The 27,446-nt window shown below is 36.8% G+C and overlaps 1 protein-coding gene across 5 annotated transcripts in view; it reads left to right on the forward strand.

The window, feature by feature from the left end:
• Nucleotides 1–27,446, forward strand: part of LRBA (LPS responsive beige-like anchor protein) — a 748,625-nt gene that overhangs the window by 130,948 nt on the left and 590,231 nt on the right. For all 5 annotated transcript variants that reach the window (XM_040251453.1, XM_040251452.1, XM_040251455.1 and 2 more), the window contains exons 18-22: nt 7,307–7,399; nt 9,724–9,832; nt 10,182–10,263; nt 13,174–13,297; nt 13,600–13,792. In XM_040251453.1, the coding sequence (XP_040107387.1) occupies nt 7,307–7,399; nt 9,724–9,832; nt 10,182–10,263; nt 13,174–13,297; nt 13,600–13,792 (601 nt within the window). The remainder of the gene's footprint in view (nt 1–7,306; nt 7,400–9,723; nt 9,833–10,181; nt 10,264–13,173; nt 13,298–13,599; nt 13,793–27,446) is intronic.

The raw sequence follows: 27,446 nt of genomic DNA on the forward strand, positions 1-27,446 counted from the left end.
CCTTATTTGTTATCTGTTTTCTCCCAAATTCCCCCCTGCCCCACCTCCTAATCATAGTTATTTTAAATTCCCTGTCTTATACTTAAAACTTCTCTGTCATATCTGTATCTTGTTCTGATGATAGGTTTACCCCTTCAGACTGTATTTTCTTGCCTCGTTTGCAGGTCTTGACCTCCTTTAACTTAACTGATTTCTTCTCTAAATACAACCACAGTTGAGCTTAGGGATTTAGTATATGATTTGGGGAGCACATATTCAGGCTGTAACAATTATCAGCAACAAAAGAGAATACTTCTGTTTTAAGTCTTTGATTTAATGAGAAGTTTTGGGGGGCACAAAAGTTTAACAGATACTTTGCTGAGTGATCAGCTACAGTAAGTAATTTAATAATCTAGCTATAATAAATTTTCCGTACCATGAATCATGGAGAAAGCAAGGGAGTTGCAGAGAAACATCTACTTCATTGATGACACTAGAGCCTTTGACTGTGTGGCTGACAGCAAACTGTGAAAAATTCTTAAAGAGATGGGAGAAATGAGAGTACCAAACCACCTTACCACTCTCTTGAAAAACCTATATATGGGTAAAGAAGCAACAGTTAGAATCGGACCTGGAAGAATGGACTGGTTCAAAATTGGGAAAGGAGTACAACAAGGCTGTATATTGTAACCTTGCTTATTTAACTTATGTGCAGAAATGCTGGGCTTGGATGAATCACTAGCAGGAATCAAAATTGCCAGGAGAAATATCAACAACCTCAGATATCCAGATGACACCATTCTAATGTCAGAAAGTGAAGAGAAACTAAAGATCTTCTTTATGAGGGTGAAAGAGGAGAGTGAAAAAGCTGGCTTCAAACTCAGCATTCAGAAAATTAAGATCATGGCGTCTGGTCCCATCAGTTCATGGCAAATAGATGGTGAAAAAGTGGAAGCAGTGACAAACTTAATTTTCTTAGGCTCCAGAATCACTGCAGATGATGGCTGTAGTCATGAAACTAAAAGATGCTTGCTCCTTGGAAGAAAAGCTATGACAAACCTAGACAGTGTATTAAAAAGGAGAGATATCACTTTGCTCACAAAGGTCTGGATGGTCTAAGCTATGGTTTTTCTAGTAGTTGTGTACAGATGTGAGAGTTGGACCATAAAAAAGGCTAAGTGCCGAAGAATTGATGCTTTTGAATTTTGCTGGAGAAAACTCTTGAGAGTCCTAGACAGCAAGGAGATCAAACCAGTCAGTCCTAAAGGAAATCAACCTTGAATATTGATTTAAGGGCCGTTGGTTAAGCTCTAATACTTTGACTACCTGATGCAAAGAGCCAATTTATTAGAAAAGACCTTGATGCTGGGAAAGATTGAAGGCAAAAGGAGAAGGGAGAAGCAGAGGATGAGATGGTTGGATGGCATCATCAACTCAATGGCCATGAATTTCAGCAAACTGGGAGAGAATGGGTGACAGTGGAGCCTGGTGTGCTCCAGCCCGCGGGGTTGCAGAGTTGGACACAACTTAGCAACTGAATGACAACAGCAACCAGTCTTTTATTACAAAGTTTCGATTTGTTGTTTTTCAATATTCTTTGTGTATAAGATAGAAGATGACTTTATGCCTTATACTTAGGGAGTACATTTTCAGAAATTCCCAGAGAACAGAACCAAAAGTGTTTGCGCGCGCGCGTGTGTGTGTGTGTGTGTTGTGTGTGAGAGAGAGAGAGAGAGAGACAGACAGACAGACAGACAGACAGACAGACATGTATGTTAAGGAATTGGTTTATGTGGTTGTAGAAGCTGACAGGTCCAAAATTTGCAGGGTAGGCTGGCAGGTGGAGATCCAGATAAGAGTTGATGTTGCAGTTTGAGATTAAAGTCTGTCTGCTGGCATAATTCTCTCTTCTTTTAGGGAGGTCAGTTTTTTTTTTTTTCTATTAAGGCTTTTAACTGTTCAAATGAGGTACCCACATTATGAAGGGTAATTGACTTTATTCAGTTTACTGATTTAAATGTCAGAGTAAATGCTGACCTCATAGATTTATTCGGGAAATGTTCCCTAACCCTAACCGCTCATCTTTGCATCTTGTGATCCGTTAACAAATGTTGATTCTTCTTTTGCTTTGTTTTAGCAGGAAAGGTCAGTCTGCAAGTTCTGCCTGTCCTCTCTAGGTGGTGGTTCTCTTGTCCCTTCATTTTTAAAACCTCTCGTCTTGCCTTAAGTTTTCAGGGATTAAGGTGAGAACTGGGTGATAATTCATATCTTCTGTAGAAAGACCTGATTGATCCTGTGGTCTGAGTTTGTCCCATACATTGAATCTCTTAGGTCAGTTTGTGGCTTTTGAAGGTTTTTTACACAGATCTTGAGGATTCTCCTCCTTTGTTTGCTCCTAGCTATTGAGGAGTCTCATACCCTCTCTAGTCTGTGCATGCTAAGTTGCTTCAGTTGTATCCACTCTTTGTGACCCAATAAAAGACAGAAATGGTATGGACCTAACAGAAACAGAAGATATTAAGAAGAGCTGGCAAGAATACACAGAACTATACCAAAAAAAAAAAAAAATCGTCGTTTTCCAGATAACTCTGATCATTCACCTAGAACCAGACATCCTGGAGTCCAAAGTCAACAGGGCCTTGGGAAGCATCACTACAAACAAAGCTAGTGGAGGTGACGGAATTCCAGTTGAGCTATTTCAAATCCTAAAAGATAATATTGTGAAAGTGCTGCACTCAATATGCCAGCAGACTTGAAAACTCAACAGAAGCCACAGGACTGGAAAAAGGTCAGTTTTCATTCCAGTCCCAAAGAAAGGCAATGCCAGAGAATGTTCAAACTACTGCAAGTTGCACTCATCTCACACGCTAGCAATGGCGAAGGCAATGGCAACCCACTCCAGTGTTCTTGCTTGGAGAATCCCAGGGATGGGGGAGCTGGTGGGCTGCCGTATATGGGGTCACACAGAGTCAGACATGACTGAAGCGACTTAGCAGCAGCAGCAGCAGCAGCACACGCTAGCAAAGTAATGCTCAAAATTCTCCAAGCCAGGCTTCAGCAGTACATGAATTGAGAACTTCCAGATGTTCAAGCTAGATTTAGAAGAGGCAGAGGAACCAGAAATCAAATTGCCAGCATCTGTTTGACCATCAAAAAAGCAAGAGAGTTCCAGAAAAACATCTACTTCTGCTTTATTGATTACATTAAAGCCTTTGACTGTGTAGATCACAACAAACTGGAAAATTCTTCAAGAGATGGAAATACCAGACCACCTGACCTGCCTTCTGAGAAATCTGTATGTAGGTCAAGAAGCAACAGTTAGAACCAGTCATGGAAGAACAGACTGGTTCCAAATTGGGAAAGGAGTACATCAAGGCTGTATATTGTCACCCTGCTTAATTAACTTATATGCAGAGTACCTCATGCGAAATGCTTGGCTGGATGAAGCACAAGCTAAAATCAAGATTGCTAGGAGAAATATCAATAACCTCAGATACGCAGATGATACCACCCTTAAGGCAGTAAGTGAAGAAGAACTAAAGAGCCTCTTGATGAAAGTGAAAGAGGAGAGTGAAAAAGTTGGCTTAATACTCAGCATTCAGAAAAAGAAGATCATGGCATCCGGTTGCATCATTTCATAGCAAATATATGGGGAAACAATGGAAACAGTGAGAGACTATTTTTTTGGGCTCCAAAATCACTGCAGATGGTGACTGCAGCCATGAAATTAAAAGACCCTTGCTTCTTGGAAGGCTAGCTGTGACCAACCTAGACAACATATTAAAAAGCAGAGACATTTGCTGACAAAGGTCCATCTAGTCAAAGGTATTGTTTTTCCACTAGTCATGTATGGATGTGAGAGTTGGACCATAAAGAAGGCTGAGAGCTGAAGAATTGATGCTTTTGAACTGTGCTGTTGGAGAAGACTCTTGAGAGTCCCTTAGACTGCAAGGAGGTCAAGACAGTCAATCCTAAGGGAATTTCAGTCTTGAATATTCATTGGAAGGACTGATGCTGAAGCTGAAACTCCAATACTTTGACTACACAATGTGAAGAACTGACTCACTGGAAAAGACCCTGATGCTGGGAAAGATTGAAGGCGGGAGGAGAAGGGGACGACAGAGGGTGAGATGATTGGATGTCATCATTGATTCAATGGACATGAATTTGAGCAAGCTCCTGGAGTTGGTGATGGATAGGGAAGCCTGATGTGCTGCAATCCATGGGGTCATAGAGTTACACACGACTGAGCAACTGAACTGTACTAGACTGTGGCCCACCAGCCTCCTCTGTCCAAGGGGATTTTCCAGGCAAGAATACTGGAGTAGTTTTCCATTTGCTTTTCCAGGCCTCTAGTCTGTAGGACCCGTTTTCTTCATTCCTGTAACCTGGAGGATCATTTTTCTCACAATATTAGCTACCTGGACTTCTGAAAGAAAGTAACTCTGAGATATAGACCATGGGTCAGATTTATAAGAGAAAAGTAAAAATTCAGACTCTTACATATAAAATGAGTAATGCATAAGTATTAACTTCCGTGTATCTCCCTTGATGAAGTACCTATTACATCCTTTGGCTTGTTTTTTGTTGGTATATAGGAGAACAGTTGACTTTGGATATCAGTTTTGTATTTTTCAACCTTGCTGTAATCGCTTCCTCTTTCCATGGTTGGTTTTGTCAGTCAGTCCTAGGTGTTCTTCGTAGGTGATCGTGTCATCTGCAAACATGGTAGCATTATGTGTTTCTTCGCAGTCTGTATACTATATTTATTTTTCTTACTTTACCACTTTAGGAAGAAAATTCAGTATGATCTTGTAAAGGAATGGTGAGAGGGGCCAGTCGTGCCTTTCTCTTGATCTAAGTAGTAAAGTTTTGAATTTTTTTCCCATTGAGTGTGATGTTAGCTGTCGGTTTTTTGTAGATAGTCTTTATCAAGTTGAGAAAGTTAACCCTCTATCCTTAGTTTATTTAGAATTTTTAACATGAATGGCTGTTGGATTTGTAAATTTTCTTTTTATCTACTGATATAATTGATAACTTTTCTTATGTGTTTATATGATGATTACCTTAGTTGATTTTCAGATGTGAAACTATCCTTATATACCCAGAATAAATCTCCCTTGGTCATCATCTATACTTCTTGTACTTTTTTGGATCTGATTTGCTGATACTTTGTTGAGGATTTCTCATCTCTATTATGTGAGATATCGGTCTAACGTAAGATGTTGGTCGTTTTCTTGTAGTGTTTTCTTCTGGGTTTGGTATAGGGTAATGGTGGCTCACAAAATGAGAGTGAGTTAGGAGTATTCCTTCCGCTTCTGTGCTCTGATGGAGCTGGTAGAGAACTGGTATAATTTCTTCCCCAAATGTGGATTTTACCAGTGAATTCCTCTCGGTTTGGTACTTTCTATTTTGGTGGTTATTCAGTATCTTTAGTAGATATAAACCTATTCATATCTTTTATTTTTTCTTGTGTATGTTTTGGCAGATTGTGTCTTTCAAGGCATTGGCTCACTGCATGTAGGTTATAGAGAATTTGTGGGCATAGAGTTAATAATATTCTTTTATATGGGCATGGCATCTGTAGTTATATCCCTCTTTTTATATGTGACATTAGTAAATTATGTCCTTTCTCTTTTTTCTTAGCCTCCAAGGAAGCTTATTGATTTTATTGATCTTTTTGAAGAATCAACTTATTTTTATTGATTTTCTCCATTTTTAACTGATTCCTACTCCAGTGCTTATTGTTTTTCTTCTGCTTACTTTCAATTGAGTTTTCTCATCCAGATGCCCTAGAGTAAAAGCTTAGGTTATTGATTTTAGATCGTTCTTCTTTTCTGTTAGAATATTGTGTATTCAGTGCTGTAAATTTTCCTGTAAGTGCTGCTTTTGCAGCATCCCACAAATTTTTATAAGTTGTGCTTTCATTTTCATTTAGTTGAAAATGCTTTTAATTTTTTTGAGATTTCTTCCTTAACCCACCTTTTATTTAGAAGCATGTTGTTTCAAGTATTTTGGTGTTTTGCACTTATCTATTATTGATTTCTGGAGAAGGCAATGGCACCCCACTCCAATACTCTTGCCTGGAAAATCCCATGGACAGAGGAGCCTGGTGGGCTGCAGTCCATGGGGTCTCGAAGAGTCGGACACGACTGAGCGACTTCACTTTCACTGTTCACTTCCATGCATTGGAGAAGGAAATGGCAACCCACTCCAGTACTCTTGCCTGGAGAATCCCAGGGACAGGGGAGCCTGGTGGGCTGCCATCTGTGGGGTCACACAGAGTCGGACACGACTGAAGTGACTTAGCAGCAGCAGCATCATTATTGATTTCTACTTTAATTTCATGTGGTTTTGGAGCAGGTGTTATGTCATCTCCAGTCTTTATATTTGTTGCTTATGTGTTTTTTATGGTCCTGGGTGTGGTCTACTTGGTGAATGTTCTGTGTGAGGTTAAGAAAACTGTGTTTTTCTACTGTTGTACAAGGCGGTAGCACGTGTGTGTGTGCTCAGTTGTGTCCAGCTCCTGGCGGCCGCAGGGACTGGAGTCCCCCAGGCCCCTCCATGAACGTTTCCAGGCAAGAACATTATAGTGGGTTGCCGTTTCCTACTCCAGGTCATCTGTCACAGGAATTTAACCCATGCCTCTCACATCTCCTGAACTGGCAGTCAGGTTCTTTACCACCGCGTCACCTGGGTAGCCTGGGAAGTAGTACGTAGATGTCAGTGACATCCAGTTGTTTGATGGTATTTTTGAGATTAACTGTGTCCTTGTTGATTTTCTGCCTGCTGGATCTGTCTTTTTCTGAGAAAGGGATTTTGAAATCTCCCACTATGACAGTGGATTAATTGTTCCTCCTTGCACTTCTGTAAGTGTTTGCCTTACATAGGTTTAGGCTCTGTAGCTAGGTACATGCACGTTAAGGACTGTTAGGTCATATTGGAGAATTGACCTGTTTATCATGATATAATGTCCTTCTTTATCCCTGATAACTTTCCGTACTTTGAAATCTGTCCGAAATTAATGTAATTACTCTTATTTTTGATAAGTTTTTAAGATGGTATATTTTTGTCCATTCAATTACTTTTTATCTGCGTATATTTTTATATTTAAAGTGGGTTTCTTGAAGAGAACATATAGTTGATAAGCAAATTTTTAAATGTTAGAAATGTATATTAAATTCACTCATATCTTACTTGAAGATACGTTTATAATTGTGTGACTAAGGTTTATAATTATGTGACTATATGAAAAAATATGCATATATAAGATATTTACTTTTGAAAGATACTCATAGTATTTTGTTTTAAATTTTAATTTATTCAGTGTTATCTATAAACTTCTGGCATCAACAAGTGAAGGAATCAGAGTACAGGCTCTCAAGGCAATGGGCTATTTTTTAAAACACCTGGCCCCAAAGTGAGTATGCATGTAATCTAAAATGGACTGTTGCATATTACATATCAATTTTATAAATCTTCGGGATAGTATTTACATTGTGGTTCCTCTAGTCTGTTTTTATTTATTTTTACTCATAAAATTCTATATAAGTTTAGTCCTCTTTCTACATATTAAAAATAAAGTAGGGAACAGGAGTATATTGTTTCTGTTTTTATCTTAATTTTTCTTCATTTTTTTCACTATGAGAATACATTTGTATAAGTTGAATTCTAAGTAAATCTAGGTAAGGACTTCTTTTCAGGTGGCTTGATCATCATTTGCTTTATCTGTAGTATATCGCTAACAGAATTAACTTGGGTATTTGTCACATACTGTATTCTATTATATATATATAACTAAACTGAAACCTCCATGCTTCTTTTCTTAACTGAATGCAGACGTTCTTGTCCTACCTATTGTTCCTTATACCAGAATTGGTTTATTATAAAAATTAACAGTTTTGGTGGTAGAAAAGTATTGGTAAATTTGTAGTCTGTGTTGAATCCAGCTGACTGACTGTAAATAAGGTTACATCGGAACACAGCCACAATCATGTATTTTCTTCTTGTCTATGACTGTTTATACAACAGCAGTGTTGAGTTATTGCTTCAGAGAGCATGATACACAAAACTGGAAATATATACTATCCAGCCATTTGGAGAAAACACTGGACAAGCCCAGGGGTAGAATTAAGTTTATAATCCTCAGTCCCTTAGTTTCTGCTTGAAAGTTTAATTTTAATGTGTTCACCTTCACAGTGTTCATTTAAAAATTCTCTTGCATGCCTTCTACTTTTCCTTCCACACTGTTTTTCTACTTTACTTATCTGGCTTTAGATTATTATTCATGGTAGCTGCTAGTTAGTAAAAAATTGCTGTGAAGATTTGGCTTTATATTATTATTCATAGTTCAGTTCAGTTGCTCAGTTGTGTCCGACTCTTTGCAACCCCATGGACTGCAGCATGCCAGGCCTCCGAGTCCATCGCCAACTCCCGGAGTTTACTCAAACTCATGTCTATTGAGTCAAGATGTCATCCAACCATCTCATCCTCTGTAGTCCCCTTCTCCTCCTGCCTTCAATCTTTCCCAGCATCAGGGTCTTTTCTAATGACTCAGTTCTTCGCATCAGGTAGCCAAAGTATTGGAGTTTCAGCTTCAACATCAGTCCTTCCAATGAATATTCAGGACTGATTTCCTTTAGGATGGACTGGTTGGATCTCCTTGCAGTCCAAGGGATTCTGAAGAGTCTTCTCCAACACCACAATTCAAAAGCATCAATTCTTCGGCGCTGAGCTTTGTTTATAGTCCAACTCTCAGATCTATACATGACTACTGCAAAAACCATAGCTTTGACTAGACAGACCTTTGTTGGCAAAGTAATGTTCAGTGTTCAGAAAACAAAGATCATGGCATCCAGTCCCATCACTTCATGGCAAATAGATGGGGATACAATGGAAACAGTGAGAGACTATTTTCTTTGGCTCCAAAATCACTGCAGGTGGTGACTGCAGCCATGAAATTAAAAGACACTTGCTCCTTGGAAGAAAAGTTATGACCAACCTAAACAACATATTAAAAAGCTGACAAAGGTCTGACTAGTCAGAGCTGTGTTTTTTCCAGTAGTCATGTATGGATATGAGAGTTGGACCATAAAGAAAAGTGAGTGCCGAAGAATTGATGCTTTTGAACTGTGGTGTTGGAGAAGACTCTTGCGAGTCCCTTGGACTGCAAGGAGATCCAACCAGATCATCCTAAAGGAGATCAGTCCTGAGTGTTCATTGGAAGGACTGATGTTGAAGCTGAAACTCCAGTACTTTGGCCACCTGATGCGAAGAACTGACTCATTGGAAAAGACCCTGATGTTGGGAAAGATTGAAGGCAGGAGGAGAAGGGGACAACAGAGGATGAGATGGTTGGATGGCATCACTGACTCGATGGACATGAGTTTCAGCAAGCTCTGGGAGTTGGTGACGGACAGGGAATCCTGGCATGCTGCAATCCACGGGGTCGCAAAGAGTCTGACATGAATGAGGGGCTGAACTGAACTATGAAGATTTTGGTGATGATTTTTGCTGTGCTGTGGCATAACCAGTCCTATTTTTCTTAAACTTTAATTGTTCCCATATTGTAGTTTGTATTTCTGTACTTAAAGATTTTGTGGCCTTGTAAGTTCTAGGTTGAAGGAAATTGGGGGCATTATTGAGTTGGAATTTGTTACATTTTTGTGTCTCCTTTATCAACTAAATAGTAAATAGTAACACTTTTCTGTTTGTTTTTTTTTTTTTTTTCCTTTGTAACTGCAGAAGAAAAGCTGAAGTCATGCTTGGACATGGATTGTTTTCATTGCTAGCTGAAAGACTCATGCTTCAGACAAATTTAATCACAATGACCACGTATAATGTCCTATTTGAGGTAGGAATGCAGGGAGCCTTTAATCTTAACTAATTTTTAGCTAAAAATACGTATATAATTGAGTTGACTAATGTGTAGATAAAATAAAAGCATTTAGGTTTGATGTATGATTTTGAAACTAGTTATTTAAATAAACTGCTATTTCTTAATAAATCTGTTAGTCTGAGTTATTAAACAGTGCAGACATCTCTGTTTAAGTATTTTCTCCATGTATTGACTATTTCATGTTTCATTTCATAATTAATTTAAAATATGGTTATAATGTTGATTAGTGTTGTACTTAAAGGTCATTAATAGTAATAGTGATAGAGTGATGATGCTAATCCAGTCTGGTGTGTCATTTCTGTAGATTCTCATAGAACAGATTTGCACTCAAGTGATACATAAACAACATCCAGATCCTGATTCTTCAGTAAAGATACAGAATCCTCGTATGTATTTCATATACTTTGTTTTTGATATTTGTTTCTTGTTTTTCAAGCTTTATTGTTATATAGTTGACATACAACGTTGTGTAATTTCAAGGTGTACAGTGTAGTGAGTTGATGTGTGTTGTGAAATGATTACCACAGTAATGTTAGTAAGCACATCCATGGCTTTACATAGTTTTATTTTTTTGTGTTATTCGTAGTGAATACCCTTAGCAACTTTCAAACGCATAGTGCAGTATTGTTACCTGTTGTCTCCAGGTTAAAGAGTACATCCACAGAACTTACTCACCTTATAACTGGAAGCTTCCGATTTTTGAGCACCTTCACCCATTTCTCCCATTCCCTTCCTTTTAACTTATTTTTTATGAGTACATTTTGTTACCAAATGGAAAGGCACTGAAGAACCTAAAGTTGATATTGTTGAAAACACATTGTTTAGGTAACATTTCATTATAGAGATTAATATAATAGTAGTTTTGTTTGTGTTTGATGTCGACTATAATTTCAAATTGACCTTAGGTCATGCGGAAATGTTTATATAGAGATTTTCAAGAGTTATATGTGTAAGATCTATGTTCAGATTTTTGGTAAAGTTTTGACTGTACTCTTTAGGTGATGCAGGCTAAGTTACATGGACCGTGAAGGTGGCTTTCATTTTAAATTCCTGTCAAGTTAAGAATATGAAGTGTGGAATTGAAAAATATCTGTCTTCTTAATTGTTTAAGAACTTAGTCTTGGTTGATAATCTTTTCTTTTGATATTTAGAATTCTTAAGGACTTATAAAATGTGTACATTTCTCATCTTTTTAAGATTAGTGATATTAAAATAACTGGTTTGTGGAATTTATAAATTAAATTACTTTTTGTGTGATGAGTTGTGTTTATGTTTGTGATATTGTTGTTCAGTTGCTCAGTTATGTCCAACTCTTTGCAACCCGTGGACTGCACATGGCACCTTCCCTGTCCTTCACTGTCTGCTGGAGCTTGCTCAGACTCATGTCCATCCAGTCGGTGATGCCATCCAACCACCTCATCCTCTGTCGTCCCCTTCTCCTCTTGCCTTCAGTCTTCGCCAGCATCACTATCTTTTCTAATGAGCCGACCCTTCACATCAGGTGGCCAAAGTGTTGGAGTTTCAGCTTCAGCATCAGTCCTGCCAATGAATTTTCAGGCTTGATTTCTTTTAGGTTGTACTAATCTGATCTGCTTGCTGTCCAGGGGATTCTCAAGAGTCTTTTACATTACCGAAGTTTGAAAGCATCAGATCTTCAGCACTCAGCCTTCTTTATGGTCTAGCTCTCATGTCTGTACATGACTACTGGAAAACCATAGCTTTGACTATACGGACGTTTGTTGGCAAAGTGGTGTCTTTGCTTTTTTAATATGCTGTCTAGGTTGGTCATAGCTTTTCTTCCAAGGAGCAAGCGTCTTTTAATTTCATGGCTGCAGTCACCATCCACAGTGATTTTGGAGCCCAAGAAAATAAAGTCTGTCATTGTTTCTATTTTTTCCTGATCTGTTTGCTTTGAAGTGATGGAATTGGATGCCATAATCTTTGTTTTTGAATGTTTAGTTTTAAGCCAGCTTTTTCACTCTCCTCTTTCACCTTCATCAAGAGACTCTTTAGTTCCTCTTCTGCCATAGTGGTGGTATCATCTGTGTATCTAAGATTATTGATATTTCTCTTGGCAGTCTTGATTTCAGCTTGTGCTTCATCCAGCCTTGATAATATATATAATATAAAATATATTTTATGTAGTTATGGGAAAGATGACTTATTGAAGTAAGAACTTTAAATATATTGTCTGTGTAATATATTAGCAGAAAAGATAATCTGTACACTGTGGTATTTAAAAAATGGTATGTCTGCTTTTCAGTCTCAACAGGTAAGTGATTTTAGGGTACAGTAATTTATCCAAATGGGTAAATAGTAGTATCTCTACAATCCAGATGATAATAGTACCTAGTTATCATTTTGTGAGGATTATGTGTATTAATATCTGTATTTTCTAAAAAAGTATCTCACAATAGTATATCATCAAAGTTAGTGGACATTATTGTCATGGTAATCATTGTTCAGGTAGACTTTGTCATTAGAAGAATTCAGAAATTGTTATTAAGTTTATGATAAAATATCTTTTATTTGATATTTTGAACTGTAGAAACACCAAAAATCTTGGTCAATTGCAGATTTTTATTTGTGTAAAACTTTGGCATATTATTATTTGATCTTTCTACTTTGATTTTTGTATATTTTAAGCATTTCTTTTCTTCCTTTTTTTTAAGCATTTCTTTTCTTAAAATTTATAGTATAAATTTAGTCAATATTTAAGAGTATTACAGGTGCAGTTTTATTTATTGGGGATGTTTAATTTACTTTTCATATTTTTATGTCTAATTTTACTTTTAGAATTATGGAAGGAAATCTTGATAGCCTCTAAAATTCACAATGATAAAGGAAAAAGTATGCGCCTATTATACATATTGTTGAAGAAGCTGAGAATGCTTTTTTTCTGAGATTTTGATTTTATATACATGTTTTGAGTATTTAAAAAAATTTAAATATGTATATTTTAAGGTCAACTTTATTATCTGGCAGAGATTATGGAGAGGTGTCAGCAGTCATTTAATTCATTTATAATTTAATTTGATTTACTACAAAGTTTTAAAATTTAAGTATTCTGTCTAATGATGAAAATAAAAAAAATTCCTTTCTTGTTTATATATGATTTTTAGTGAATGTTTTGACAGTCTTGTCTGCAGATAATTTTTTTTATGATACAGCAGAGGATATTTTAGGTAGACATTTATGTCAGGGAAATAAAAGAAATTGAAATATACTGATGATCTTGCATCATGAATTTTTTGTAAAATTGTGGTTTTTTTACTAATTTATGAATTGTCTTACAGAGATACTAAAAGTAATTGCAACGCTACTTCGAAATTCTGTGCAGTGCCCAGAGAGCATGGAAGTTCGCAGAGCATTTCTTTCTGACATGATTAAACTTTTTAATAACAGTAGAGAAAATAGAAGGTAAGCAGGATCAGTTACCTTTTATTTGCAGTGTTCAAGTCTAACTTTGAATAAGCCTGTATTTTCTAGGACAAATTGCTTTAAATACTATGAAATGAACTTTCTGTATGCGTTTTCATTAAAGTAGTACAGGTAATATGCCATACAGTTATTTGAACTTTCAATACCTCATTGTTTTTAATTGTTTTGTATACATAATAAAGCTGGTTGTTTTGTTCATTTTGTTTTAAAGTTTTACGTTTTTGGAATTCTTTCAGTTGATTTACTTTTTAAGTAATTCAGTGTCCTCTTAATATTTTCAGGAGTTTGCTACAGTGTTCTGTGTGGCAAGAGTGGATGCTTTCTCTCTGCTATTTTAATCCTAAGAATTCAGATGAACAAAAGATAACAGAAATGGTATATGCCATATTCCGGATTCTACTTTACCATGCAATCAAATATGAGTGGGGTGGCTGGCGTGTGTGGGTAGACACTTTGTCAATCACACATTCAAAGGTAAGTTTTTTTAAATGACAGTATATTTTAGCATTTTAAATGTCTGTAATATTGATTCTCTAACAAAATTTTATATACTTAAAATGGAGTCAAAAAGGCAGATTACACTTTGGAAGTGTAGTGAACAACTGAAACAAGGAGTAACTAAGAAGAAAGATAGACTATTTCTAAGTTCCGCAGAATCAGAATAGTTTTTTTTTCTTTTTAATGTCATTGTTACGTGTGCTTAATAAAGTGAAACCTTGTAACACAGCATAGGAATTTCTATTTTCAAGTAGCCATTTTTAAGATACAGTTTTCTAAATTTTACAGGACTTTAAACCTTTTTGAACACAAGGTGGCGCACAATATTCAGAGATGAGAATTACTTTAAGTACTCTAAGGTGGTTGAGTAAACAAAAAGCTCTGGCTAATTTCGCTTTTGCTCATATTTTATATTGTCTTAAACAATTTGTTTGAAAATCTACTAGTCTTTTTAAAAATAAAAACACCTCAATCCAGTGTTACTTATTTATATATAGCTTTTGTTTAAAAATATCAGTGAAATGTCCTAGATATCTAAAAAAAGTTAGAAGGAGTAATGTACCTACCATGTTTATGAAAGTGGGTTCTCCATCCCAGTTGCTTTGTCTGCCATTTTCAGCTCCTCTTCTCTCCCACTCACCTGAATTTGGTGCTTTCATTATTTGTATGTCTTATGTGTATTTTTAATTACAACACACGCATACCACACTGGATAATTTTATTTTTCATATGTATACTTAATATAGATAATGGCATTATATGAAATGCATTTTTAGATAACTTGCTATTTTTACTTATCACTGTTTGAGATTCATTCATATTGACCAAGGTTGTTGTGTCCTTTTTCTCAGTTGCGTGTATTCCACGGTATAACTTCATCTGTTTATCATTTTGATGAGAATTTTTGATATATTTTGTATACATGTGAAAGTTTCTTTCTAGAATTGGAATTGCTAATTTGTAAGATGCAGATGTGAAACATTACAGGATACACAATTCTTTTTCCAAAGTAGTGTGTCAGTTTATATTCTTGCCAGTGGTGAATAAATACTCATGTCTTCATATCACCTTATCACTTGTTATGGCTGGAGTTTAAAAAATTCCAAATATGATGAATTTTAAATGCTGTTTTTCCCTAATTTTAATTTGCACTCTTTTTGTTTTGTGGGCATTCTTCATATATTCTTGGTCTTAATCCTTTGCTACCTATATTATTTATGAATGTCTTCTGTCAATTTGTTGCTTTTCTTGTTATGTTTGGAGTTTTATGTTTGTGTCTTCTGAGGAAATTTTGCATTTCAAATAATATCCTGTTAATATTCAAATGAAAATTCAGTTAAATTTATTAGCTTTTATTATGCTTTATATATCTTATTTAGGAACTGTATATATATCCAGAAGTAATATAATTAGCAAATATTAATATTATAAATTAACTAGAAGGATAAAGAACAGAAGTGATAAATTTAGTATATCTTTATTTTTAATTAAAAAAACTTTTTTTGTGCATAGTAACTTTAATAATTATCTATTCATATTTGGCTGCATCAGGTCTTAGTTGCTGTATGCAGGATCTTCATTCCGTCATGTAGGATCTTTCCGTGTGGTGCATGGACTCTCTAGTTGCAGTGTGTGGGCTTAGCTGCTCTGCGGCTTGTGGGATCTTAGTTCCCTAATCAGGGATTGAACCTGCATCCCCTGTACTGCAAGGTGGATTCTTTACCATTGGACCACCAGGGAAGTCCCTGGTATATCTTTAAATGTTTTATTTTGTTGACTATCATAGTTATTGCTCTGGAATATTTTGCCCATCTGTTGGAATATGGGCTTCTCTCATAGCTCAGTCGGTAAAGAATCTGCCTGCAATGCTGGAGACCCGGGTTCAATCCCTGGGTTGGGAAGATCCCCTGGAGAAGGAAATGGCAACCCATTCCAGTATTCTTGCCTGGAGAATCCCATGGACAGAGGAGCCTGGCAGGCTACAGTCCATGGGGTCTCAAAGAGTTGGGCATGACTTAGCGTCCAAACCACATTAGAATATGTTGTCATTTCTTAAATATATGTTCTTGAATGTTTGGATAACTCCAGCTATTTGAAGTTATTATTAATTATTACTAATTAAATAAATTAAACAGAATAAACAGAATTATTATTAATTCTGTTTCCTCCCTCTTCAATGAGAGAAAGATGTGTTGCTATAGTAAGGATTTACAAAAGTATCTTAGATTACGCCACAATCTTGTGAATAATCCAGTGCTAAATGAGGCAAAGATGTGATTTTCAAAAATGGCTTTGTTTTAGTCTCTGCAATTTTAAGCTAATCAGTTTAGTGAAAGGCAGTCTTCACAGAATTGTGGCCCAAGGGCCAAATCTGGCCTGACCTGTTTCTGTCAATAAATTGTTATTGAAACACAGCCACTTGCATTTATTTATGTATTTTGTATGACTGCTTCCATGCTACAAGTATTGAGTATTTGTGACAGAAACTTTTTTTGCCCCCATGCCTAAAATATTTATTATTTGGCACTTTACAGAAACACTTTGCCACCTCTTCTCTGAGTTATTGTAGTTTGTGCTGGTACCCAGCTATTCTGATGTCTGTTGTAGTGAGCTGTTGCAGTCTGGTCTGATTTGCTCCTAGTAGTATTTTTCCCTTTACTACTTCATGAGAAAAATAGGGTTAAGTTTAGATCACACATAATTTGGATTGGATTTCAAATATATCTGGGAAAATTCTTGTTTAGGAAAGTGCGCTGTGAGTTAGATTTTAATAATTTTATGCCTGTTCCCTGTTAATTTAGCACTTTCGTATACACTTTAGTCATGTCCTTAGAAAAAATGGCTAAAGGAGTATAATCTTTAGAGCAGTAATTCTTGAAGTACTATCTGAAGACCTTGGGAGCCCAGGAGACCATTTCAGGGAGTGGAGGGGTCCACCTTTTCTAGCTGCATATCTAGTTAGAAAATGGATTTTTCTTCATGTACTGCAATCTAAACAATATAATGCAACAGACTGAATACAAAAGCAGATATTAGAGTGTAGGTATCTTCTATTATGCCAGAATTGAAAGAGGTTTGCCAAAATAATAGCAAATGAAATTTGTGAAATAATAGCACTCTTCTCATTTTTATTATTGCTTTGAAAAATGCCATTTATATTAATAGATCTTGGGTTTATTGCTATTTTCAAAAGAAATCAATATTTGTAGCATTTCTTAGCTTTAATTTCTAATGTGGTAATTAGTAATAGGGGCTTCCCTCATGGCTCAGCTGGTAAAGAATCTGCCTGCAATGCAGGAGATCTGGGTATGATCCCTGGTTTGGAAAGTTCCCCTGGAGAAGGGAAAGGCTACCCACTCCAGCTTTGTGGCCTGGAGAATTTCATGGACTAGAGAATTCCAGGAGAATTTAGTCCATGGGGGTCACAAAGAGTTGGACACAACTGAAGACATGCCCCATATAAACACTTTGGATCCTGAGACCAAAATGCTTGAGAAGTGCCAAATCTTTGACTGTTTAGGGCCAGCAGCCTAGTCTCTCAATTATTTTCTATCCACAAAACAAAAGGGGTGGAATAGAAGATATCTCTGACACCTTAGCTTTAGAGTGTTTATAGTTAAATATTTATATCCAGTCACCAGTCTATTTGTGTGAGTAATGAAGATAACATGGACTTTTGCAGATAGGCTGGTCCTGGATTTGAATTCTGATTTATAGTAATTTATAGTTTGTAAACTCAGGAAAGTTTCTAAACTTTTCTTAACCACCATTGTTAGTCTAGAAATGGTAAAAGTGGTAATTAATGTGTTTATCTGACTTCAGGAGTTAATGAGTGAAATCACAGCAAATGAAATTAAGTGACTGTTTTTCTTTATTATAGCTCTATCATTCCTCCTGGTAATCCTTTTGTTCTGACTCGTAATGCTATCTTATTAGTTAGGCCCTTATCACTTCATATTTGATATAAATACACATTTTTAAAAATTTTCTTTTCAAATGAGTTAATTACATCCAAAATAATTTGTGTGGCATATATGCTATGAAGTGTTGTAAAGGAAGAATTGTGATTACCTGACTTAAAAACATGTTGTATGGTTCAACCTTGCCAACTCCCACCCATCCTCATTTCCTTCTTGAAAAGTTAAAAAAAAATACGTATTCCTAAGTAATATAACCTTATATTGCCTATTTTTATATTTTATGAAAGTGACATTGTACTGTGTGAACTCTTCTGTTACTTATTTTTCTCATCAAACCTTTTGTTTCTAAGAATCTTTTTTATTCTTAATAAATACATAAATTTTAGAAAAGAATTAATCAGAGTCATTAGTGTGGGAGAGAGTTGACTGAAGCCAGGGATGGGCAATCCTTGGGCCCAATCTTGCTCTTCGGGTGCTTTTGTAAATAAAGTTTGATTGGAACATACAGAAAAATCTTTTTTATTCTTATATATAGCTTTCTTTCATTCATTTTCACTGGTGTGACTAAGTCAGGTGCTCAAAGGCAAAGGCTTTAATAGACGTGTCATTTTCAAGCTTCATGTGACTGTTGTTCACAGTAAGAAATCTCCTGGGATGAGTTATGTGTGTTTACATATGTGTGCACACATGTCCACCTATCCCCCAACGCCTGAAACAGAGCTTGATGCTATGAGATAGTGTTCACTCTTACTAAATGTCAGAATGGAGTGATAAACTCTTATATTTAAAGTTTTTGATGATGGAAATTCCTTAGTTGTCCTGGAGTTAGGACTCTGTGCTTTCATTGCTGGTCGTGAAACCCCTGTTCAATCCCTGGTCTGAGAACTAAGCTCCTGAAAGCCTTGCAGTGGAACCCCCCCATGCTGGGCAAAAATGCTGATGATGCCTCAATAAATTGATTCCATGATCCACCAAAAGCTCTGCTCTAGGACATATTAGTAGGAATAGAGTTGCTCTATCTTCTAACTTTTGATGCTGTTAGATTTCTTATTTTTGCAGGGTTTTGTCTTTTCCCTGCTTTGAAATTTTTCTCTTTCTTAATGAGTTGTAGTAATTTATACATGTCTGGGTTACTTCTCCTATGGATAGTTCTAATGGTCAGTGGCCTGAGGTTTGTTTGTTATTTTCCTCTAGGTTTATTGTTCTCAAAATAAATTGTTTAAAAATAATGTTATTCCCCTCCATCAGCACTGTCCTAATCTTCTTAGAAAAGCAAATGATTTCTACCTAATTTTTCACTATTTCCCTTGCAAAAAGCATTTCCTACCTCATCTTACTCTGTTCACTTGAGAAAAATATCTACTCTTGACTGTACTGGTTTTACTCACTTTAAAATAAATCAATCTTTCTTAGGTCTCCATTTTTGTTTACTTGTGGCATGAACTTTGTGTTTCTATGTACTTAACCAAATCCTTTATATGTTTAAGGATGTAAAGCTAGCTAAAAAAAATTAGAGATACCAAGGAAACATTTCATGCAAAGATGGGCACAATAAAGAACAGAAATGGTATGGACCTAACAGGAGAAGAAGACATTAAGAAGAACTGATATGAATACACAGAAGAACTGTACAAAAAAGATCATGACCCAGATAATCATGATGGTGTGATCACTCACCTAGAGCCAGATATCCTGGAATGCGAAGTCAAGTGGGCCTCAGAAAGCATCACTATGAACAAAGCTAGTTGAGGTGATGGAATTCCACCTGAGATATTTAAAATCCTAAAAGATGATGCTGTGAAAGTGCTGCACTCAGTATGCCAGCATATTTGGAAAACTCCCTAGTGGCCACAGGACTGGAAAAGGTCAGTTTTCATTCCAATCCCAAAGAAAGGCAATGCCAAGATATGCTCAGTGGCACTCATCTCACATGCTAGCAAAGTAATGTTCAAAATTCTCCAAGCTAGACTTCAGCAGTACATGAATTGATAACTTCCAGATGTTCAAGCTGGATTTAGAAAAGGCAGAGGAACCAGAGATCAAATTGCCGACATCCACTGGATCACCGAAAAAGCAAGAGAGTTTCAGAAAAACATCTGCTTCATTGACTATGCTAAAGCCTTTGACTGTGTGGATCACAACAAACTGTGGAAAATTCTTCAAGAGATGGGAATACCAGACCACCTTACCTGCCTCCTGAGAAACTTGTATGCAGGGCAAGAAACAACAGTTAGAACCAGACTTGGAACAACAGACTGGTTCCAAATTGGGAAAGGAGTACATCACAACTGTATATTGTCACCCTGCTTGTTTAATATGCAGAGTACATTGTGCAAAATACCAGACTGGATGAAGCACAAGCTGGGCTCAAGATTGCAGGGAAAAGTATCAATAACCTCAGATATGCAGATGACACCACCCTAAAAGCAGAATGCGAAGAGGAACTAAAGAGCCTCTTGGTGAAAGTGAACGAGGAGAGTGAAAAAACTGGCTTAAAATTCAACATTCAAAAATGAAGATCATGGCATCTGGTCCCATTACTTCAATGCAAATTGATGGGATAACAATGGAAACAGTGACAGACTTTATTTTCTTGGGTTCCAAAATCACTGCACATGATGATTACAGCCATGAAATTAAAAGATGCTGGCTCCTTGGAAGGAAAGATTTGACGATCTAGACAGCATATTAAAAAGCAGAGACATTACTTTGTCAACAAAGGTCCATCTGCTGCGGCTGCTGCTGCCAGGTCGCTTCAGTCGTGTCCGACTCTGTGCGACCCATAGACGGCAGCTGACCATGTTCCTCCGTCCCTGGGATTCTCCAGGCAAGAATCCTGGACTGGGTTGCCATTTCCTTCTCCAGCGCAGGAAAGTGAAAAGCGAAAGTGAAGTCGCTCAGTCGTGTCTGACTCTTCGTGACCCCATGGACTGCAGCCCACCAGGCTCCTCTGCCCATGGGGTTTTCCAGGCAAGAGTACTGGAGTGGGTTGCCATTTCCTTCTCCAGTGGATGTGAGAGTTGGGCCACAAAGAAAGCTGAGCATGAAAGCATTGATGCTTTTGAACTGTGGTGTTCAATGCTTTTGAGAGTCCCCTGGACTGCAAAGGGGTCAAAGCAGTCAATCCTAAAGGAAAGCAGTCCTGTATATTCATTGCAAGGACTGATACTGAAGCTCTAATAGTTTGGCCATCTGATGGGAAGGGCTGATGGGAAGGGCAGGCTTTTTTAATAAAAGACCCTGATTTTGGGAAAGATTGAAGGCAGGAGGAGAAGGGGGTGACAGGATGAGATGGTTGGATGGCCTCACTGACTTGATGGACATGAGTTTGAGCAAGCTCCAGGAGTTGGTGATGGACAGGGAAGCCTGGGGTGCTGCAGTCCATGGAGTCACAAAGAGTCGGACATGACTGAGCAACTGAACTGAAATCACTATTATGATAATTTTTTGTACTCCTCAGCCGTGCTGCTGTGTGTGAATTCACAGCACTTAATTTTCTCTTCGTATCGTAAGTCTCTTTCCCTTCGTCCTCCCACTCCTTCCCATCCCTCTTGTTTTTCTTCTCTTCTCCGCTCTCCTCCCCCACACTTCTTCCTTCTCCTCTCCCTTCTCACTCCCTCTTGCCGCCACCTCCCCTCTGTCCCCAGTCTCCATCTAATCACCCTGCACAGCCTGCGCTGGTGTGGACTGTAGGCTCCTGGCGCGGTCTGTGCTGCCCTCCATCCGGGCTCAGCGTGCTCGCGCGCTCGCTGCGCGTCTTTTCCTTTCAGCCACCGTCTCCTGTTTCTCCTGCCCCCCTCTCTCTCTGTTCTTCCCTCCCGTGTTCCTCCGCACATTCTCCGCCTTGTGCCTTCTCCCTGCCCCAGCCTCCTCCTCTCTGTCTCTGTTTTGCCTCTGCTCCCCCTCTTCTCCCTTGTCTTTCAGTCCGCCCTTCCGTGGGCTCTCTTACTTATCTTCAGTCACTGCGTCTGGATCTTACTCCAACTGGAGCCTTCTTTTCTTCCCCTTTCTACCTTTATCTTTCTTCTTTTGTTCTTTCCGCTCCTCCCCTTTGTTTTTCGTCTTTTTTCAGTTGAGTACCTGCAGGTTTACTATGAAAGAAAGAAAGTTGCATCCAGAACAGATTTTATCCTGAAAGAAGTTCCTTTCCAATATGGGAGGTTATGCATGCACTGCAAGAGCAAGGCAGGAAGGAGTCAGTGTCCCAGGAAAGATATTCATATTGAAATGAGCGGGCTTTGAGCCGTTTGTAGTTCAGATGTCACTGGACCACAGCCTTGTGCTGTGCTGGGCTTAGTCCCTCAGTCATGTCCAGCTCTTTACGACCCCATGTACTCCTTTGTCCACTTAATTTTCCAGGCAAGGATACCAGAGTGGGTTGCCATTTCCTTCTCCAGGGATCTCCCCGACCAGGGATCAAACCTCCATCTTCTGCATTGCAGGCAGATGCTTTGCCGTCTGGGCGAGCAGGGAATCCTGTCTACAACCTTAAGAGTAATAAATAACATTTGGGTGTGTAGAGATTGGGGTGGTGAGAGTCACTTGTGGAGGAATTGGCATAAGCAAAAGTACAGAGGTGATTTCCCTGAGGGAAAAGCATGGGAATTGTTGGCTCTGCTGAGATTGTGTAACGTACATGAAGAAGAGCAGTAATGAGTCAGATAGGAAATGTAGACCGGCATTTAATCATGTCTGATCCTGTAATAGCCCTCATGTTGTACTGTTGGTTAAAAGTGGCTGTTAATTGAAAGCCCGCATCAGCAGGGATGGAAGGTTTTATACTCTTCCCATCTCCCTAACTGAGCGTAGTGCTGAGAACTTGGCAGCTTGTGCTGAATATTTGTTTAGGAAGGAGAAGGAGGGAATGCACCATCACTGTTTGTGTTAGTTGCTCAGTCGAGTCCAACTCTTTGTGACCCCCTGGACTGTAGCCCGCCATTCTCCCCTGTCCATGGGATTCTCCAGGCACGAGTACTGGAGTGGGTTGCCATTTCCTTCTCCCGGGGATCTTCCCGACCCAGGGATCGAACCTAAGTCGTCCTGCATTGCAGGCAGATTCTATACCAACCGAGCCACCCAGGAAGCTGAGCCACTGATTACATCATCATGTGGCATCATGCCACCGTGTGTACCTCGGCACCTCAGTCTTTTCTTATCAATGATCCAGGAAATAGCCGTAGCCGCTGACTTTAAAGCAGTACCTACAAACACACAGTATGTTTTAGGGATCGTCTCGTTAGAGTAACTTGGGATGTGCATCTTACTATAATTTCCGGGACCCCACCTCAGAATCTCAATCTGAATCTTGTGGGATTTCTAGAAATCCGTATTTAAAATAAGGCCTTCTTTTAAATTTTGAGGGCCTCAAACTGTACAAGAAATTAGTTTTACTTAATATTCTCTCCTTCTCTTAAACTAAGATGCTAATATAATATACTCTTTAGAAAGTATCATGAAGACAGACAAATTCTATGTAAATTAAATATAGACCCCAGTTAAGACCCCTTAATACATTCTTTTTATCATAAAAGAAAATATATTTTTTATTTCTGGGAGCATATTTTAAGGCATAGAAAGTGTTAAAGAAGAAATATAAGCTACTTTTCTTATGTAGTGTCTGAAATCAGTGTTTTTTAGACTCAAATTTATACACAAACCCAAAGCAGACTTTGTTTTCTGTGTGTATTAAATATGTATATTTGATTAGTTCATATTTTTCTTTACTCCAGTGACTTAACGACTTTAAATAGATCTTAAAACCTTTGCAAAGAAAATAGTGACCTTGTAGGAAGGTCTTTTTTGCCTACTTTGAGTCAAGAACCAGTCTTGGTTTTAGAATTACAATTATAAAATGGAAAAAATCCTGATTATTTCAGAGCAGTTTTATCTGAGTAAAACTGCACCTGTCCTTTTTTGTTGTGGAACTGTACTCCAGAAGATAAGTGCTAAAGCTTTACTTTTTGAGGCTGAAAAGAAAAATTTAAAGTTACAAGTTGCTTCTTGTGGTTTTCACCTTTAATGTTTCATAAATGTCTTTCAGTTTTATTTCTTTGTATGGTTTTTTTTCATTTATGAAAAAGCTTTTCTCTTTAGTAAGTCTGATGTAAAGTGATTTATTTGAATGTAGCTATGTTAATGTGTTTGGAATCATAAATCTAGATATCTATTTTTAAAGTAAAATGGAAAGCTTATAGTCTAACGCTCTTCAAATCAATATTTAATAAAGTTTAGGACAGACCTGAAGTGATTCAGTAAGTAGGTGAACAATTTGTAGCATGCTGATAAAAATTCTGCTGAAATTATTGGAATCAAAAATTTTTCTTTGAAGATATTAGTTGTAAAGCTTTATAAATATTTTTGTGCATATAATACTGAAGTGATGCGTATTTTTTCCTTTTTACAGCCATTTAAAATCTCTATTACACAAATTTATAACTTGGTTCTTCATAAAGAACTGGTGTGTAAAAAACTAATGTTGCAGACTTGTATAGCTTTTGCAGTTACATCAGGATACATGTAGCTGCTATAAAAAGCCAAAGAAACTCAATTGCAATTTTATTGTCTAGTTTGATAGATATCCTGCCACCTCTGTAGCAGGAAAGCTGTTTGTCACTGTGTCCCTCCCTTCCAACAGCTGAACTATGTTTTAGAAGCAGTAATAGGCTCTCCTGGTGTCTTTGGAGTATGTTGGTTACCTTGGTCTCAGGTTTTAAGTGTGTACCAGTAACTTTTGTAATTTTATTATTTTATTGTGTTTTCTAGGTTTTCATTATTTATCTTCCATTTTTTATGCTTCAAATTGAACATTATCTTGAGTAATTAAATATTGTTTGCACTTGGTATGCCAAAATGCTTCTACTCTTTAGTTGAAATCTAGATTAAGGTCTTAATATATTCTGAATTATGATGAAATGGCTTAAATATAAATGTCAGTTGTTTTATAAAAGAAGAATATATAACAGTTTAGGTTGAGTAAAAAGCAGGTAGAAATCACTTTTGTTAAAATTCTCTAAGTGGTTTCTTAAAAGTATTTTTAAAAGTTACAAGATATGAACTGGCATGTATAAATATACATATGTTTGTATGTGTGAGCTTATGGTGGCTGTATACTAAAATTAAGAATTATAAGGCATTCCCAGGCTCTTCAGTGGTTAGGGCTTTACGCTTCCACTGCAGGGAACACAGGTTTGATCCCTGGTCGGGAAACGAAGATCTCATGTGCTGCATGGCTTGCCAAAAAAACCAAAAAAAAATTGTGTACTCTTTTATGATTTCAAGAGTTACAAAATTTTCATACTTCATGATCATCTGCATTTTATATTTAATTGCTAAAGTATTTGTTGGCTTTAAGTTTTTTTGAACAGATAGTATTTAGTTTTTTTTTTTTCAATTTTTGATTAATATGTGCTCTTTGTTGGGAATGTGCAACCTAGTACAAAATATAAACACAAAATCCTGAAATTACCTGTTATCCTGTCACCTGCATATGGCTTAAGTGCAAGACTTTCTAGTCTTCTATTCTTTAGATAAATACACACACACATATATAATTACTCCTTGTAAAAATATCATATTTATATTTTACAGCATTATTTCAATTAGTGATGTACTTCTTACATGAATTTTAGTGCCTGCATATTATCAGGTGTATGTATATTGCATCTTATTATGGAGAAGTAAAGTTAAGAGCAAAAGCTGTAGTTCTGATATAAAGTCTGACTACTATCAGACCACTTGAAATTCTAGGAAGGAGTGACTGAGTAAATGATTTCAAGTTTACTTGTCATATTCTGGCCTTCTCCAGATTTTATTTGGAAAAACTGGTGGAGGTGATTTTTAAAAATTGTTGATTTGTATTACAGTGTATTGCACCGTGGTTTAATTTTCCCTTGTCTTTGAGCAGCGATGAGTCGGCTCCTATATATATATACACATATATATATATCTTATTTTGTAGGATGAATTTCTAAAATACCAGAAGGAGTTTGCATGTTTTAAAAAGATATTGCTAAGTTGCTATGCAAAAAGTTGTGTATCGATTTGTATTCTAACTTTACATGGGAGTGCCTGTCTAGACTGTTCTTAAGAAAATAAAATTGGTCAAGATGAATTTAAAAAATTTAACTTTATTTACTTTTAATTGGAGGATAATTGCTTTATAATACTGTGTTGGTTTCTGCCATATATTTGCATGAATCAGCCATTAGTAAATTATTGTGATATTATTTTATGTCATTGTGCTTCCTGTCTTCATGCATCTAAAATGAGGATTATACTACCTGTTTAGGGTTACTTTGAAGGGTTACTCAATATTTGCCAGATGCTTAAATCAATAAATAAGAAGCATCCTTTGTATCTCAACTATTTTGCAAGTATTTTAAACCATATATGGTATTGCCCACTAAAATGAGCTTAACCTAGTATTGATTAGGTGTATGTTTTCAGGCATGGTGTGGAATAGGGAACAATTATTGATTCGATGAAAATTTTCATACTTTAAGGAAGTTGGAGGGAAGAAAATTTCTTTAAGTAAATTTCTTTTAAATTAATTGAAGAATGTTAGATGTTAAATTAAATTAATTAAAAATGTTTTCCATGTGTTAGTATGATATTTATAGAGATTAAGAGGATATTAATCGTTCGGAAAGTTTCTCTTTAAATTGCATCCTCACTTGGTGTTAATAAGAAAGTGTTGTTCAAAAGTCATTTTATGAAAGAATAAGGCTTCTTTTTATGTTTACTAGTATTGCTTACTTAAGATAGTGAACTTTAGACCCAAAGTTGCAACTTTTATGTAACATCTGAATTAAAATTCTAGGAAGAAATAATCGAATTAATTTGCTTTTCATATTATGGATTTCTCAAAAACTCTGTTCAGAAAAATTGGTGGAAATAATTTTTAAAAAATATATTGAAATTAATTAAAAATATCACACACATGCACACATACATGTAGTTGGAAAGAACCAGAGTCAGTAATAGTTAAAGCAGTAAAATCAGATTTTTTTCAGGAACTCTTGTAATAGGGAGAGAAATCCTGAGTATAGAGCTCAGCTCAACACTGAATATAAGGAGAAGTCTCGGTTTTATAGCTAAGGAGCAGAGTAGAAGGGGGGAAGGTCTTCAATGAATGGAAAATTAACAAGAGGAGCCATCTGGGGTGGCCAGATTCTAGTTAACCAGACTTTAACAGGACTCTTGCTGAAGGCAGGCCAGGCTGATTAGATATCATCCATGGAACAGTGGGAAATGAGGAGCTGCTCCAATGTCTGGCAAGGACAGAGGGCCTAGTTGAGACAGAGGTTCAGAGGAACCATAATAAAGTTTGGTTAAGGAGAGAGTCGTTGTCAATACAAACAAAAATACAGTTGTACTGCTTTTAAATTTGTTGTTTCTGTTTCCTTGGCAGTTTTATATAGGTATCTTCAATTTTTTTTATTATTTATTCTTTTGGTTTTTTTGTAGTCGGTTTATTTTAAGCTTTCTGTGAATGGAATAGTAAGATTTACAAGTCAATTCCATTTGAAAATAATTTTTTAATTTGTCTGTGTAAATCACATAGTTGCCTTTTAAAACAGTGAATAAATAAAGCTTACCCTTATGTGTATGATAAAATTTTCCTTCTTTCTCATGATTCACAAAGCCCTTGTAGTCCAATACCTCCTTACAGTTGATACACTTACTATTTTTATTGCTCATCACTCTTAGAA

This window comes from Oryx dammah, unplaced genomic scaffold (genome assembly GCF_014754425.2).
Source record: "Oryx dammah isolate SB20612 unplaced genomic scaffold, SCBI_Odam_1.1 HiC_scaffold_12, whole genome shotgun sequence".
NCBI classification, from domain to species: Eukaryota; Metazoa; Chordata; class Mammalia; order Artiodactyla; family Bovidae; genus Oryx; species Oryx dammah.